The sequence below is a fragment of the Vicugna pacos genome, chromosome 32 (genome assembly GCF_048564905.1).
Source record: "Vicugna pacos chromosome 32, VicPac4, whole genome shotgun sequence".
NCBI classification, from domain to species: Eukaryota; Metazoa; Chordata; class Mammalia; order Artiodactyla; family Camelidae; genus Vicugna; species Vicugna pacos.
Genome location: NC_133018.1, coordinates 9845282 through 9857451, shown reverse-complemented (window position 1 = coordinate 9857451; position 12170 = coordinate 9845282). Strand labels below are relative to the sequence as shown.

General features: G+C 55.6%; 1 protein-coding gene across 2 annotated transcripts; it reads left to right on the top strand.

The window, feature by feature from the left end:
• The first annotated feature begins 2569 nt into the window (after positions 1 to 2569).
• Positions 2570 to 11821, top strand: SELPLG (selectin P ligand). 2 transcript variants are annotated; one of them, XM_006204896.4, is made up of 2 exons: positions 2570 to 2695; positions 9962 to 11821. In XM_006204896.4, exon 2 carries the CDS (start codon positions 9967 to 9969, stop codon positions 11314 to 11316), a length of 1350 nt encoding a protein of 449 aa, XP_006204958.1. In that variant the 5' UTR covers positions 2570 to 2695; positions 9962 to 9966; the 3' UTR covers positions 11317 to 11821. The 2 variants fall into 2 exon arrangements, with proteins under 2 accessions (XP_006204958.1, XP_072809192.1); XM_072953091.1 differs by lacking the exon at positions 2570 to 2695 and adding an exon at positions 4349 to 4474.
• Positions 11822 to 12170: the final 349 nt, after the last annotated feature.

The following is a 12170-nucleotide window of genomic DNA, read 5'->3' as shown; positions in this document are numbered from 1 at the left end:
GTCGGAAGAGTGAGGAGGGGCTACCCTGGGGCTGACGGAACCACACATCCAAAGGCCCTGTATCGGGAGGAAACATAAGAAGGAGCTGAAGCAGAAAACCAGGGGGCATGAGAATGAGATGAGGCTGGAAAGGGAGAGGAGGGAGTGAGGGCATTGCCGGCCATGTTGGAGATTTGAGTCTTTATTCCTTTTTTTTATAAAAATATATTTTTATTGAAGTATAGTCAGTTTATAATGTTGTGTCAACTTCTGGTGTACAGCACAGTGCTTCAGTCATATAGGAACACAACATGTATTTGTTTTCCTATTCTTTTTCACCGCAAGCTACTACAAGATTTTGAATATAGTTCCCTGAGCGCCAGCGTCCTCCCCTCCACACAGGCTGCTCTGAGCCCAGGAGCTGATAGATGTGGGGGTCTGGCGCCTAGCAGAGCCCAAGGAGATGTTAAGTGTTTGTATCGCAAGGCTTTGCAGGCAGGGAAACTGAGGCTCCGAAGAAGTGACTTGCCTAAGGTCACATAGGTTGTAAAAGGTCACTTATCAGGTCCCTGGTCTTGTGAGTTGTCCCCCACCCCCAGGGCACTGCTCCGGCAGAGATATAAGGGGCCGGGGCCGGAGGTGGGTCTGTGGCAGAATTACCTTTTTCCCAGGCTGCACCCGTCTCCTGAGAAGCAGCTTGTGGCTGCATCGGGGCCAGGGAGGAAAAGAGGCATCTGGGGGATGCGGGGCTCTGCTTCTGCTTGCTCCGAACCCCCCTGGCCGGTACCCTTATCCCAGGGCTGCAGTTGAGGCTCACAGCCTCCAAAACCCCATTCAGAATTGAACAAATAACCAGCTCGCCTGGCCCTATGACCTGGAAGGGGCTGGTCTCCACTGGAGGGCGACCAACTCATGCCGGTTTACCCAGAGCTGACCCAGTTTTAGTCCTGAAGTGTTCAGCATCCCAGGAAGGCCTGTCCCACGCAGGCCAGGATTCTAGGTCGCCCTCGGTGTAAATTGAGCTGGACTCTCACTGGGTCTTTCCTGCTGCAAAGTCAGGGCTGCTCCCCTCCCCACCCCGACAGGTGGGCGATGGCACCCTGTGTCTCTCTGACTTGACCACCAACATCCTCCTCAGTTTTTGGAGAACCTTCCATCTTTGGAGACTTCCTGTTCTACAGGTAGAGGACCAAGGCCTGGATCAGGGAAGGTGCCCCAGGGTCACACAGGTCCCTAACCCCTGGCCAAGCCCTCTACCCTCGTCCTCTGCATCTTCACCTGTGTCAGCCTCACACCTGTGGGCTGGTGATGGGCTCTGGTTCAGGGTGAGCTGGGTTCCAGGGTGCTCACCGGGACAGATCCTAGCAGAGGGACAGCCCTTCATTTAATGTGCTTGTGACCCCAGGCTAGAAGCAACTTATCTGGAATGATTCTGATGGGGAGTGGCCCTCTTCCCCGCCCCACTGGCCCTGAGGGCTGGCTATCCCCACACCTGCTGGGGAGGAGTGGGAAGCTCTGAGTCTCTCTTCCTCTCTGGGGGCTTCAGTGTCCCTTTGTGTACAGACTGGATGAGCTAGGGGCCCCTTCCAGCTGCAGCTTCCAGGTGCTGTCATGTGAACACCCGCTGGGGCTCTGATTTCAGTTTTAAACAACCTGTGTGCACGGCAGGATGTGAATCTCTATTTGCCTGTGTCCTGAGCCCCACCTTGGGCAAAGCCACAGGCCAGATCCTGGGAGATGCCCCTTGAATTCATGGAGAATCTGTGCACGGCCAGGCCTCTCGCCTTGTCCCCGGGATGTCTTCCTGCTGCCCTGCCCACCCTGCTCTTCTGAAGTACCACTTTCCCGTGGCAGAGTCTCCTGACAGCTCCCTCCCCAACCCAGGGCCCAGGGTTAGGGGCCCCTCCCGGGCTCTATCCTATTGTTCTTTTTATGTGTTTACTTTACTTGCTGGCTTCCCCACCAGGTGAGGAGCTACAGGAATTACCTGCCTTAGAATCTCAGAGCTGGGGGGTCAGAGTCGGCTAAATGAGCTGATTAGGAGGGAGAAATAAGACAAGCAGGACTCGCCCTCGTGGAATTTGAAGTCTGCCTCCGCAGAGAGGGTTCTGGATGGCAGCGAAAAGGATCACTTGTGCACCCTAGAGAAATTGTTTGGATCACAAAAGAGTTGCTCCATTGGATTTGCAAAGCTCATGAAGGTCTGTGTTTTGTGACCCCCATCCCACCCCCCAGCCACTTCCTTCTTGGCCAAGAATCAAGAACCCTCCTCCTTCGCATCTGGTCACTCCATCCCTTCCAGGGTGGGGTCCCCTCTCACCCCGACTCTCTGTCCCCGCGCAGTAATGCTGTGGTCTTTCCAGGCTTGGGCCCCTCAACCCCCCCTCCCCAGAGAGCATCCATGTGGTTCTAGGTGTTCTTGTGGTTATAGGAACTCAAGAGTGACCTTAGGCTCTGCGGGACTCTGTCTCTCACTACCCACCCAGTCTTGATCAATGTTGTCCCCGAAGCTGTCACAAACAAGGCGGTGTGGCCTATCACGTGGCCCTGTCTGAGTAACCACATTCTCGCTTCCTTCTTTGACACACAGCAGTTGGGGGTTGATGCAGTCTGAGCCCAGGGCACGGGTGCTGCCCAGGCTGGGTCACTGTCGCTAAAGCAGAGGAGTGCTTTTCCTGGGCCCGCGGGGCAGCTGTCGCATGCTCTGCTGAACACGGTGAGTACAAGCTTGCAAAACCGAAGGGAGTGGCTGGGTCGGAGTGGAGGAGTCTCAAGGGACCAGGGGGCCTGCCTGACAGCCGAAGGCAGGCTGGGGGCAGCCCCTGGGCAGGACCTGAGCTGCAGCTTCTAGAAAGGGCACCCCAAGGCTCTGGGCTCTCGGGATGGGGTCTGCCTGGAGTTTGTGGCCTTATCCACTGCCTCTTCCGCATCCTGCTTCCTTCAGCTTCCATCCCGCCCTTCCTGTCAGGCTGGCCAGCGGCTGCCGGCTCGGGGATTACTCTGAATTTAAAAAACTGGAGAAATCAGCAGTGTTTCCCTCAAAATCACCCTACTCCCTTCTTTCATGGGTGGGAAACCAAGGCCCAGAGAGGTGAAGGGATTTGCTCAGGCTGTGAATCCAGAAGTCTGTCATTTCCAAAGCTACTTTTTTCCCCACATTTTTAGGAGATGGAGAGTGACACTTGTCCATAGCAAATTATTAAAATATACTATTGCTAGCAAAAGAGGAAATAATATTAATAGTAATTAGGATACTCTTATTAAGTTGTATCTGGGGTGCTTTAGGGGTGTAAAGGAGAATGGTGAGGGGCCAGTGGCTAAAGCAGTGCCACTATTCACACCTACACCCACACACACACCCACACGCACGCATGCACACATGCACCGCCATAGGCAAGGACCAGGACGGGCTCCTGTCACCTGAAATTCTCTTTTCTCAGAAGGTGTTTCCCTGGGCCCGGGCAGGCCACACCCTAAGGGCAGACACTCCTTCACCAGGCTTGGAGGGCAGACAGGGAGACTGAAACAGCAGAAGGCTCTGGGGGGGCCAGGCTGAGCGCCCCCTGGGAACTTGAGCCTTCAGAAGGCTGGGGAATCATCCAGGAACCCTGCAACCCCTTTTTACAGATGAGAAAACCAAGACTCAGAGGGGAGAAGCAGCTGCCCCTGGCGGCACGGCTGGGAGGTGGCCGGGCCTGGATTGCGGTGGTCCCATCTGGCCACAGGACCCTCGTGGAACCCACAGAGACCTCAGGCCTCGGTCCCTCTGTCGCCTTTCTGAGCTGGAGCAGGGAGACGGCGGGGGTGGCCTCTGGCTGGAAGGAAGTAGGATTTTATAGGTCACACTGCTCGCCTCAGGACAAGGGAAAGATGAGGTGTTGCGGCAAGGAATAGTGACTTGATTCAGAGAGCCAGCAGACTATGAAGATGGCCCACTGTTGTCCCAAAGACCCATCTTATCCGAGTTAGAACTCAGAGTTTTACACTGAAAGGGGAGGGGGTGTGGCTGGTCGTTGCAAACTTCTTGGTGCCAAATCCTTTGTTCTCTCAGCTGTCTGCGTTGGTCTGGTCACCACGTTCCTATAAACCTCCAACAAGACCAGTGTTACTTTCTGTCCTGCACCATTTTCTGTCTCTATGGATGGAGAAGTGTTGCACCTTTAAAGGTCTAGCCTGGAGGCAGAGCCTTGAGAAAGGGCATTGTGTGTATTTCAGGCTCTAGGCGACATTCTTTGACAAAGGTGCAGAGCCAGCAGGACCGAGCCCAGACGACAGAGCCGAGTCATAGAGTCAGGACAGAGTCAGGCCTGTTCTCTGTTACAGGATGGCCGGGGTACATCTGTGCGCGCGCGCGCGCGTGTATGCTGGTCCATCTGTCTGTCTATGCAGGTATCCTCAGAAAACCATCAGTTGTGAAACTAAAACCAGGTACGAGGCTCCATGAATGCGTATGTGAGAGCACCTCACCTCCTCTGTACCAGGCCAGCAACGTCAGGTAGGATAAGTGAGAGCTGGGTATTTTTCAGAAGGAGAGGCAAACAAAACAAAACAAAACAAAACAACTTAGATGTCACTATGGTTTGTGTCCGTGTAAAAGGGTCACAGAACATTAAACACGGATTATCCGCAGTGTTACAATTTCATGGGGCGGGTGGTAAATAGGAGAGTAAAGTCTGAACAGGCTCCTTGATGGGTCTGGGGTACCTGATGAGAAGAGGCTGGGAAGCACAGGATGACAAATGTGAGGCCGGGAGCCTGCAGACGGCGCGTGCTGTGTGGTCATGTGCCGGCTGCCCTGCCTCGCTCGTGTGTCCACTCCTGAGACAGGCCTATAATGAGTCCCCCAGGATAGCAGGCCTGTGGGGGCCGAGGATCCAGTGGAGACTCTGCCCTCCAAAAGCGTGTGGTCTGGTGGCGGCCATGGGACAGCCACAGTGCCTGCGCCTCAGTGGACCAATATCACGACACCCACTAAGTGCCTGACTGTCTGCTCAGCCCCGGACGTGTTGCGTGAGCCACAAGACCTCTGTGGTTTCTGTCCTTTTAGTCTTCATGGAAGGAAATGAATGTTTAGAACATAAACACCTTAAAAAAAAAAAAGGTTTAAACAACTGGAGCAGCTAATCATGCCTGGGCAATCTGGGAAGGCTTCCTGGAGGAGGCAGTGTTTGCTCTGGCTCCAGAGAATGGCCTGGCCTTGTTCACTGGTGATAGAGAGCTGTGACTGTGAGGTGGGTGCTGGAGCCAGACCACCCAAGTTCAGGTTCCTGCTCCATCTCTTACCGGCTGTGTAACTCCCAGTGCCAAGAGAGCTTCAGTTTCTCCATCTTTCGCGTGGGATTAATACGAGGAGGTTGTGGGGCCCGAGTGAGCTAGAACCTCATGCGTAGCTCTTAGAACTGTGCCCAGCACGTTGTCTACACTTGAGACACGTGATTCCCAAACCAGGGGAGGCCCAGGCTGTGTGTAGTGCCCAGGGCTTGGTTTCTCCCAGCCCCGGCTCTCTCTGACCAACAAGGCCAGAGGGGTATCAAAGCTGTCCCAGGGTTGGCAATTTTTCAGGGACGTGCAGAATGACAGTGACAACAGCTGGCTTTTACCGAGCGCTTCCTATGTGCTGAACACGCAACCTGGACCAGCTCACTTCAACCCTCAACAACCCCAGGAAGGGTGGGCACTACTAGGGTCTTGTGTTCTAGGCCAGGAACCGGTGGCTCAGAGAGGTGTATTCAGTTGCCCAAGGTCACCCAGCTGGTAAGCGACAGAGCTGGGACTGGATCTGGTTTGATACTGGATTTGATCCTGAGTTGGGGAGGCAGGGCCTGTCTCTTTCGGTCCCCTCGCCCGTGCACAGTAAAGCCGGTCTACCGACACGGCGTGGTGGTGGAGGAAAGTGCGGCCTGTATTTTCAGGCACCGGACGAGGAGTCCGGGGCAGCTGGTGCTCAAAAGGCCCGAACTCCCTGGTGAATTTCAGCAAAGCATTTTTAACGGCTGGTTGAGCCAGGGGCATCCCAGGGCCTGTGATCAGCTTGTGCACAATTCTTTGATTGGTTGATGGTAAGTTACCCAGGGCAATGCCACAGGGGTTAACATTGCCCATCTTTCTTGCATCTGGTCGGGGTTTTAGCATCTGGAAAGCAACTCAGGAAATGTGCTACCGTTATCTGCGTACTTCAGAGAGGGAGGAGCTACAGCAGAGGGTGTCAGGGGAGAGGTCTGTCCGGGGAAGGCCGCACAGGGTCCTGCTCGGTTCCATGTCCAGTCCACCAGGACTCAGACCTGCACTGGGATCTGGGAGGACATCTGGGCCTCCGATGGATCTGCTCATCGACTTGGAGCCTTCCCCTCTCTGGAGGCTGTCCAAGCCCCACCCTGAGATTCTCAGTCTTTCGGATCCTGATTCTAAGCTCTTGCACAATGGGACTCCTGAGATTCCAGGTTCCGAATGGGAGGTCCCAAGCTTTGTGGAATCTTCCCTGGGCATCCTTCCTCTGCATCCCGGGGGCAGCCGCCACCGCACCGTCTGCGGAGCTGGGGTGTGGCCTCGGGCTGCTCACACCTCTGCCCGGGTTTGTGGTGACAGACAGGAAATGCTAACCTGCTCGGTTAGGCCCCTCCTTCTCAGCCCCACCCGCTCCACTGCTGTGGTAACTCTTTTCCTGGAGGAGGGAGGAGGTGAAAGGCGGGGCCCGGAGGATGACTTCACCTCTCTGAGCCTTGCTTCCCTCATCAGTATAACGGAACCGTCCCAGCCAGTGCTGGAGTGGAGACGAAGCAGTCCTTCCCCTACGATGGAGAGATAATGAAACAATCCACCCCCAGCAGGGGCTCTATAATGCATCATTCGTTGCGGTGCAACACGTTTCTTGCAGCAGACATTAAAGTTGTAATCTACCTGCCCCACCCAGCGCTCGCCCTCCGCTGTGCTCCTTGTTACCTGTCTGGCTCCTTGGAGCCACGAGCCCTGTCATGTGGGCTGATGCCTGCCGAGCCGCAGCCTGGCTAGAGGCTGCTGGGTCCCTGGTCCCTTCCCCTCGAAGCCCCATGATACCACAGGCACCAGGCACCTGGATTGCCTGAGACTGATGGGGATGAGGATTTCCTGTGCTGACACTGGCTGTCCAGGCTGAGCTGGTCGCCCTAGACAGGCCCAGGCAGGGAGATCTGGGCTTTTCCAGTGGACTCTGTTATCATCTCCCAAAAAGGCAGGGAGGTCTCTGTTCTCACACAGGTCCCTGCAGCTTTCCTAACCGCCCATGGGGAAGGTTGGGAGCTCACCATCTCTGTAGTCTCTCGGTGAGTCAGAGACCTCCCTCTCCTCTTCTCTGTCCACAGCCTCCTGCTGGATGCCAGGCTCAGGGACCTTCCCTGCAGCATCTGCATCCGGTCTCATCTTTGAGACAGTATGGCCCATTTCACAGATGAGGAAACTGAGGCTCAGAGAAGGTGAAGGGACCCGCTTGGGTTACGCAGCAGCTAAGTGGTCTCTCCTCCACCCCAGGCTGCCTCTGTGTGCAGGGGACCATGGGGATGGGTGCAGGGGGAGGGCCCACCTGGGGGAACACAACCTGGCCCCCTCCACAGTACCTTCCCAGCCTTCCAGCAGCAGAAAGCCAGCCCCTGACTCGCCCAGATGCCTCCCAGACCCAGGAACTGGTGCACTGGGTCTTCTGTTTCTGTTCCTCCCTCTCTACTTCCAGAAAGTGGCTGAGGGATCTGCCTTCCAAAAACCGAGAACTGCCCAAGCTGGGGTGGCGGGTGTGAGTCCTTTCACAATTATGCAATAGTTCCCTGAGCTGGTGACTTCTTCCTAAATTTACCACCCCTAGGAAAGTGGGGCCAAGGTTCCCCCAAGTAGGAACACCATCCCCTGTGCACAGGTCTGCCTTCCGAAGGCAGGTTCAGAGACAGAGTGTGTTTGTATGTGTGCGTGCGTGTGTGTGTGACACATTTATTAAGCACCTACTGTGAGCCTGGAACTTTTGAATCCATCATCTCGTTACATTCTCCCCACAGCCCTATGAGATAGGTGCTATTTGTTGTTCCCATTTTACAGATGAGAAAACAGAGGCTCTGAAAGGCAAAGATCTGGGTCAAGGTCATCCCACTTGTAAGGGACAGAGCTGGGACTTGAACATCCTTTTGTTAGCCCCCACAATCTGTGCTCTCCACCCTGTGCCCCACATAGCAGAGGGGGCTGAACTTTCTGGGTGATGTGGACTTCTGGGTCCTCCTTACTCTTACTCTGCCCTTGCTCTCCCCAACCACAGCCACAAACCCAGCAAGTGAAGCTCTCTTCTAAGCCTTTCCTCCTTCTGCCCCCTCAGCTAGGTCAGGTCTCTCTGCAAAGCCTTCCTGAGTCCTCACTGGCTTTGAATCCCATCTCCGCCATTCAGCAGCTGTGTGTCTTTGGGCAAGTTGCTCCACCTTTCTGAGCTTCATCCCTCCTCTGTAAAATGAGAATAACTGTGAGAGCTGGATGGATCTGGTGCAAATAAAAAGTTTGGTTTAAGAGAGTGTTTTTAGATACGATCAGACTGGCATTTCAGAAACCAACATAATTCTAGCTAACATGTGAAAGGTTAGATTGAGTTTGGAAGCTGAGGGGTCTGTGAGGGGGTTATTTATAGTCAGTCAAGGGATGATGGGCAACTGCCCTCTGCTCCTAATTACATGAAATACAAGGGAAGGTACAGGAGATTATCCAGGCTCTGCCCCAGACACTGTGCCTGGAATTGCATACCGAAGGGATCTATGTCCTGGGAATCCAGGAATACCCGAATCCTGCCTCAGAACACGGCCATTGTCTACCACATGATTCTCAGATGCAAGGTTTCGAATTCCACAAACACCAGCCAGTGCCAGGGTGGGGTCGGGGGGGTGTGGAGTGTAAAGAGAGAGAGAAAACCAGAAGGCACGAATGTTCGCAAGGCCAAGAAGAAATGGACCAGCAAAGGGAGAGGCACTGCCCTTTCTGGCCTCCTGGTTGGGAGGCTGAGAGGTAATATGAGGCTGGACAGTGGCCCTCCCTACCCACAGGCAAACGAGATGACTGTCAGCTTGCTGAGGGCAGGGCTGTTCAGAAAAGATTTGAGTTTTCTCCTGGCCCCAAATAGTGTGGTTGATGGCTCTGGGCCCTTGAGGACTTACGGGATAGATTTGCTGAAAGAACCAGCATCGCTGCTCTTTGTTGGCGCTTGAGGTGGGAGCAGAGTGCTAAGGGTATCACCTCATTTTATCCTCACAGGAGCCTCAAGATAGGTGCTGTCATCCCCATGGGGCAAGCAGGGACCCAGCCAAAGGGAACTGGACCAAGCGGAAAAACCAAGAAAGGATTAGAGAACCGAGAATCTGGGGGACAGGCTGGGGCTGTGTGGGGTGGGAGCAAAGATGGGGAAAGTGCAACAGAGGGACGTGGAGGGAGGACTCAGCCTCGGCTCTAAGAGGCCTCGAAGGTCCCAATGAACAGCTTTATCCTGTGGCCCTGCAGCCTCCCAACTCTTGCTCGTGGACCTCACTGGTGGATAATATATGTAGATCCATCTGTTTATGACTTGTCTACAGGTGCCACTGTTCTCATGGCATATTATACACATATACAACAGTAGAAATTAAGAAGAAATGACATGAAAGTTAATACAATGAGACGATCTAACATTTTCCTTCTACATTCCAGTAGATGGTCTCGCCCACAAATGAAAGGTTTTAATCAGAAAGGATAAGGAGGCAAATATAGTTTCTACACGCTATATAGAGGGAGTTGAAGCCCCACCCCCACCCCGATGGATTCCGTGATATTGATAAGTAATATTAGCTGCTGTTTGCTGAGGGTCCACTGTGCACTGGGCACGTACTGGGTCAGGAGGGTACCCTGGACCAGATGTGCTCCCAGTGTGGCCATCCAGGGTCACGGTCGAGGGTGCTTGGCAGGCGCAGGGGTGCAGCCGTCCTGATGTCGCTCTGTCCATGTCCCCCTCCAGGTGCCATGTTTCTGCAACTCCTCCTGCTGCTGACCCCGCTGGGCCCTGGGCGCAGCCTCCAGCTAATCACCCACGCACAGATCGCGTGGGACGACGACGAGTCTGACTATTATTCATATGGCACAGACATTCCAGGAATGCTTGAAAACAGCACTGAGGACCCATCCCTGAGCCTCAAGCTTCTGAATGTGACGGGAACATCAGGACAGAGAGATTTTGCAGGGCCTGAAACATCTGAGTCTGCCACTCTGGGGGTGGCCACAAGGGACTCTGGTGTCCTGTATGCACGTGGGGCAGCCACTGGGATTCTGAGCACAGAACTGGCCACGCAGGGAATTCTCATCACACTGGGCCCTCATCACACAGAACCCCTCACTGTAACCCCTCCCATCACAGAGGGTCCATCCACAGAAGGAGTGCCATCCACAGAGTTGGCCACAGTGCAGGCCCTGTCCACAGGGCCTGCAGGCACATTGGCACCAACCACAGAACCTGCAGCCACTGAGGCTCTGTCCATGGGGCTGGCAAGTACGGTGGCCCTGACCACAGAACCTGCAGCCACTGAGGCTCTGTCCACGGGGCTGGCAAGTACGGTGGCCCTGACCACAGAACCTGCAGCCACTGAGGCTCTGACCACAGGGCCGGCAAGTACGATGACACCGACCACAGAACCTGCAGCCACTGAGGCTCTGACCACAGGGCTGGCAAGTACAGTGGCACCGACCACAGAACCTGCAGCCACCGAGGCTCTGTCCACGGGGCCGGCAAGTACAGTGGCACTGACCACAGAACCTGCAGCCACCGAGGCTCTGTCCACGGGGCCGGCAAGTACGATGACACTGACCACAGAACCTGCAGCCACCGAGGCTCTGTCCACGGGGCCGGCAAGTACGATGACACCGACCACAGAACCTGCAGCCACGGAGGCCCAGTCCACGGAGGCCCTGTCCACAGAATCCACTTCCACTGAGGCCCTGACCACAGAACACATAGTCGTAAAGTCTCTGTCCAGAGCACCAACTGTGAGCCCCAGTCCCACAGAGGGCCTGCTGGACCACAACCCAGTGAAGCAGTGCCTGCTGGCCATCCTCATCCTGGCCCTGGTGGCCACCATCTTCCTCGTGTGCACCGTGGTGCTGGCCATCCGCCTCTCCCGCAAGAACCACACATACCCTGTGCGCAACTACTCCCCTACCGAGATGGTCTGCATCTCGTCCCTGCTGCCTGAGGGGGCCGAGGGGCCCACTGCCACGGCCAATGGGGGCCTGTCCAAGGCCAAGAGCCAGGACCTGAAGGCGGAGACTGGGGAGGACCGCGAGGGGGATGACCTCACCCTCCGCAGCTTCCTCCCTTAGCCGCCTGGGCTCCATGTTCCCCTCCTACCCCAATCCCCCTGGAGGTGGGGATCTTTAGGACAGGAACCCTGGCCGCCCTCCACAGGCCTGAGAGCAGCCGAAGTCCAGGAATCCAAGTGAGACTGGCAAACAGAACCTCCAGTGGAGAGTGGAGATGCCCCTCCACCTCTCTGTCTCCTGTCTGTTCTGGAATCCCTCTGATGGCCTCCTTCCGATGGCCTCCCACCCCTGTCCTCCCCCTCCCCCAACCCAGGAAGACTCAGAGTTCCCTGCCCCCACCCCCACCACCATTCTCTTTTGGTTGCCATGATCACCCCCCAGGAAGGGGGCATTTTGGGGAGGAGAGCTTCCATCTGGTGCCAGAGTTACCCCCATCCTGCCCTCCCTCGACTTCCCCTATGGCCACGTTTCAGGATGGCATCTATCTTTCATGGACATCTCCCCCCGCCCAGCGCCGGGGCCGGGAACAGCATAGATCCTCAATAAATGTTCGGTGCACGGATAATGGCTGAGTAAATCCTTCAGGGCATTTCTTCAGAGGAGAGATTGGGGCAAGGCAAGAGGGGGCGGGACAGGCAGCAGGGTCATGGGGACAGAGCCAGGGAGAAGTGTAGGAATGCCTCCTCCTTCCCCCTGACCCTCTAGAACAAGGGTGACACCCAGGAAGATGTGTTCAGGGTGCTTTGATGGGGGCGCTGGTGGGAGCTGGGCATCCGCCGTGGGCTGGGGCAGTGGACCCTGGAGAAGGCCAGCTCCTGGGGGGAGCAACAGGGGTTCACTTCCTCTTTGGCAGTGATCAGAAAAGCCAGCTGGGGAGCTTATCACTGGGTTAGGGAGCCAAGGGCTGAAGGACT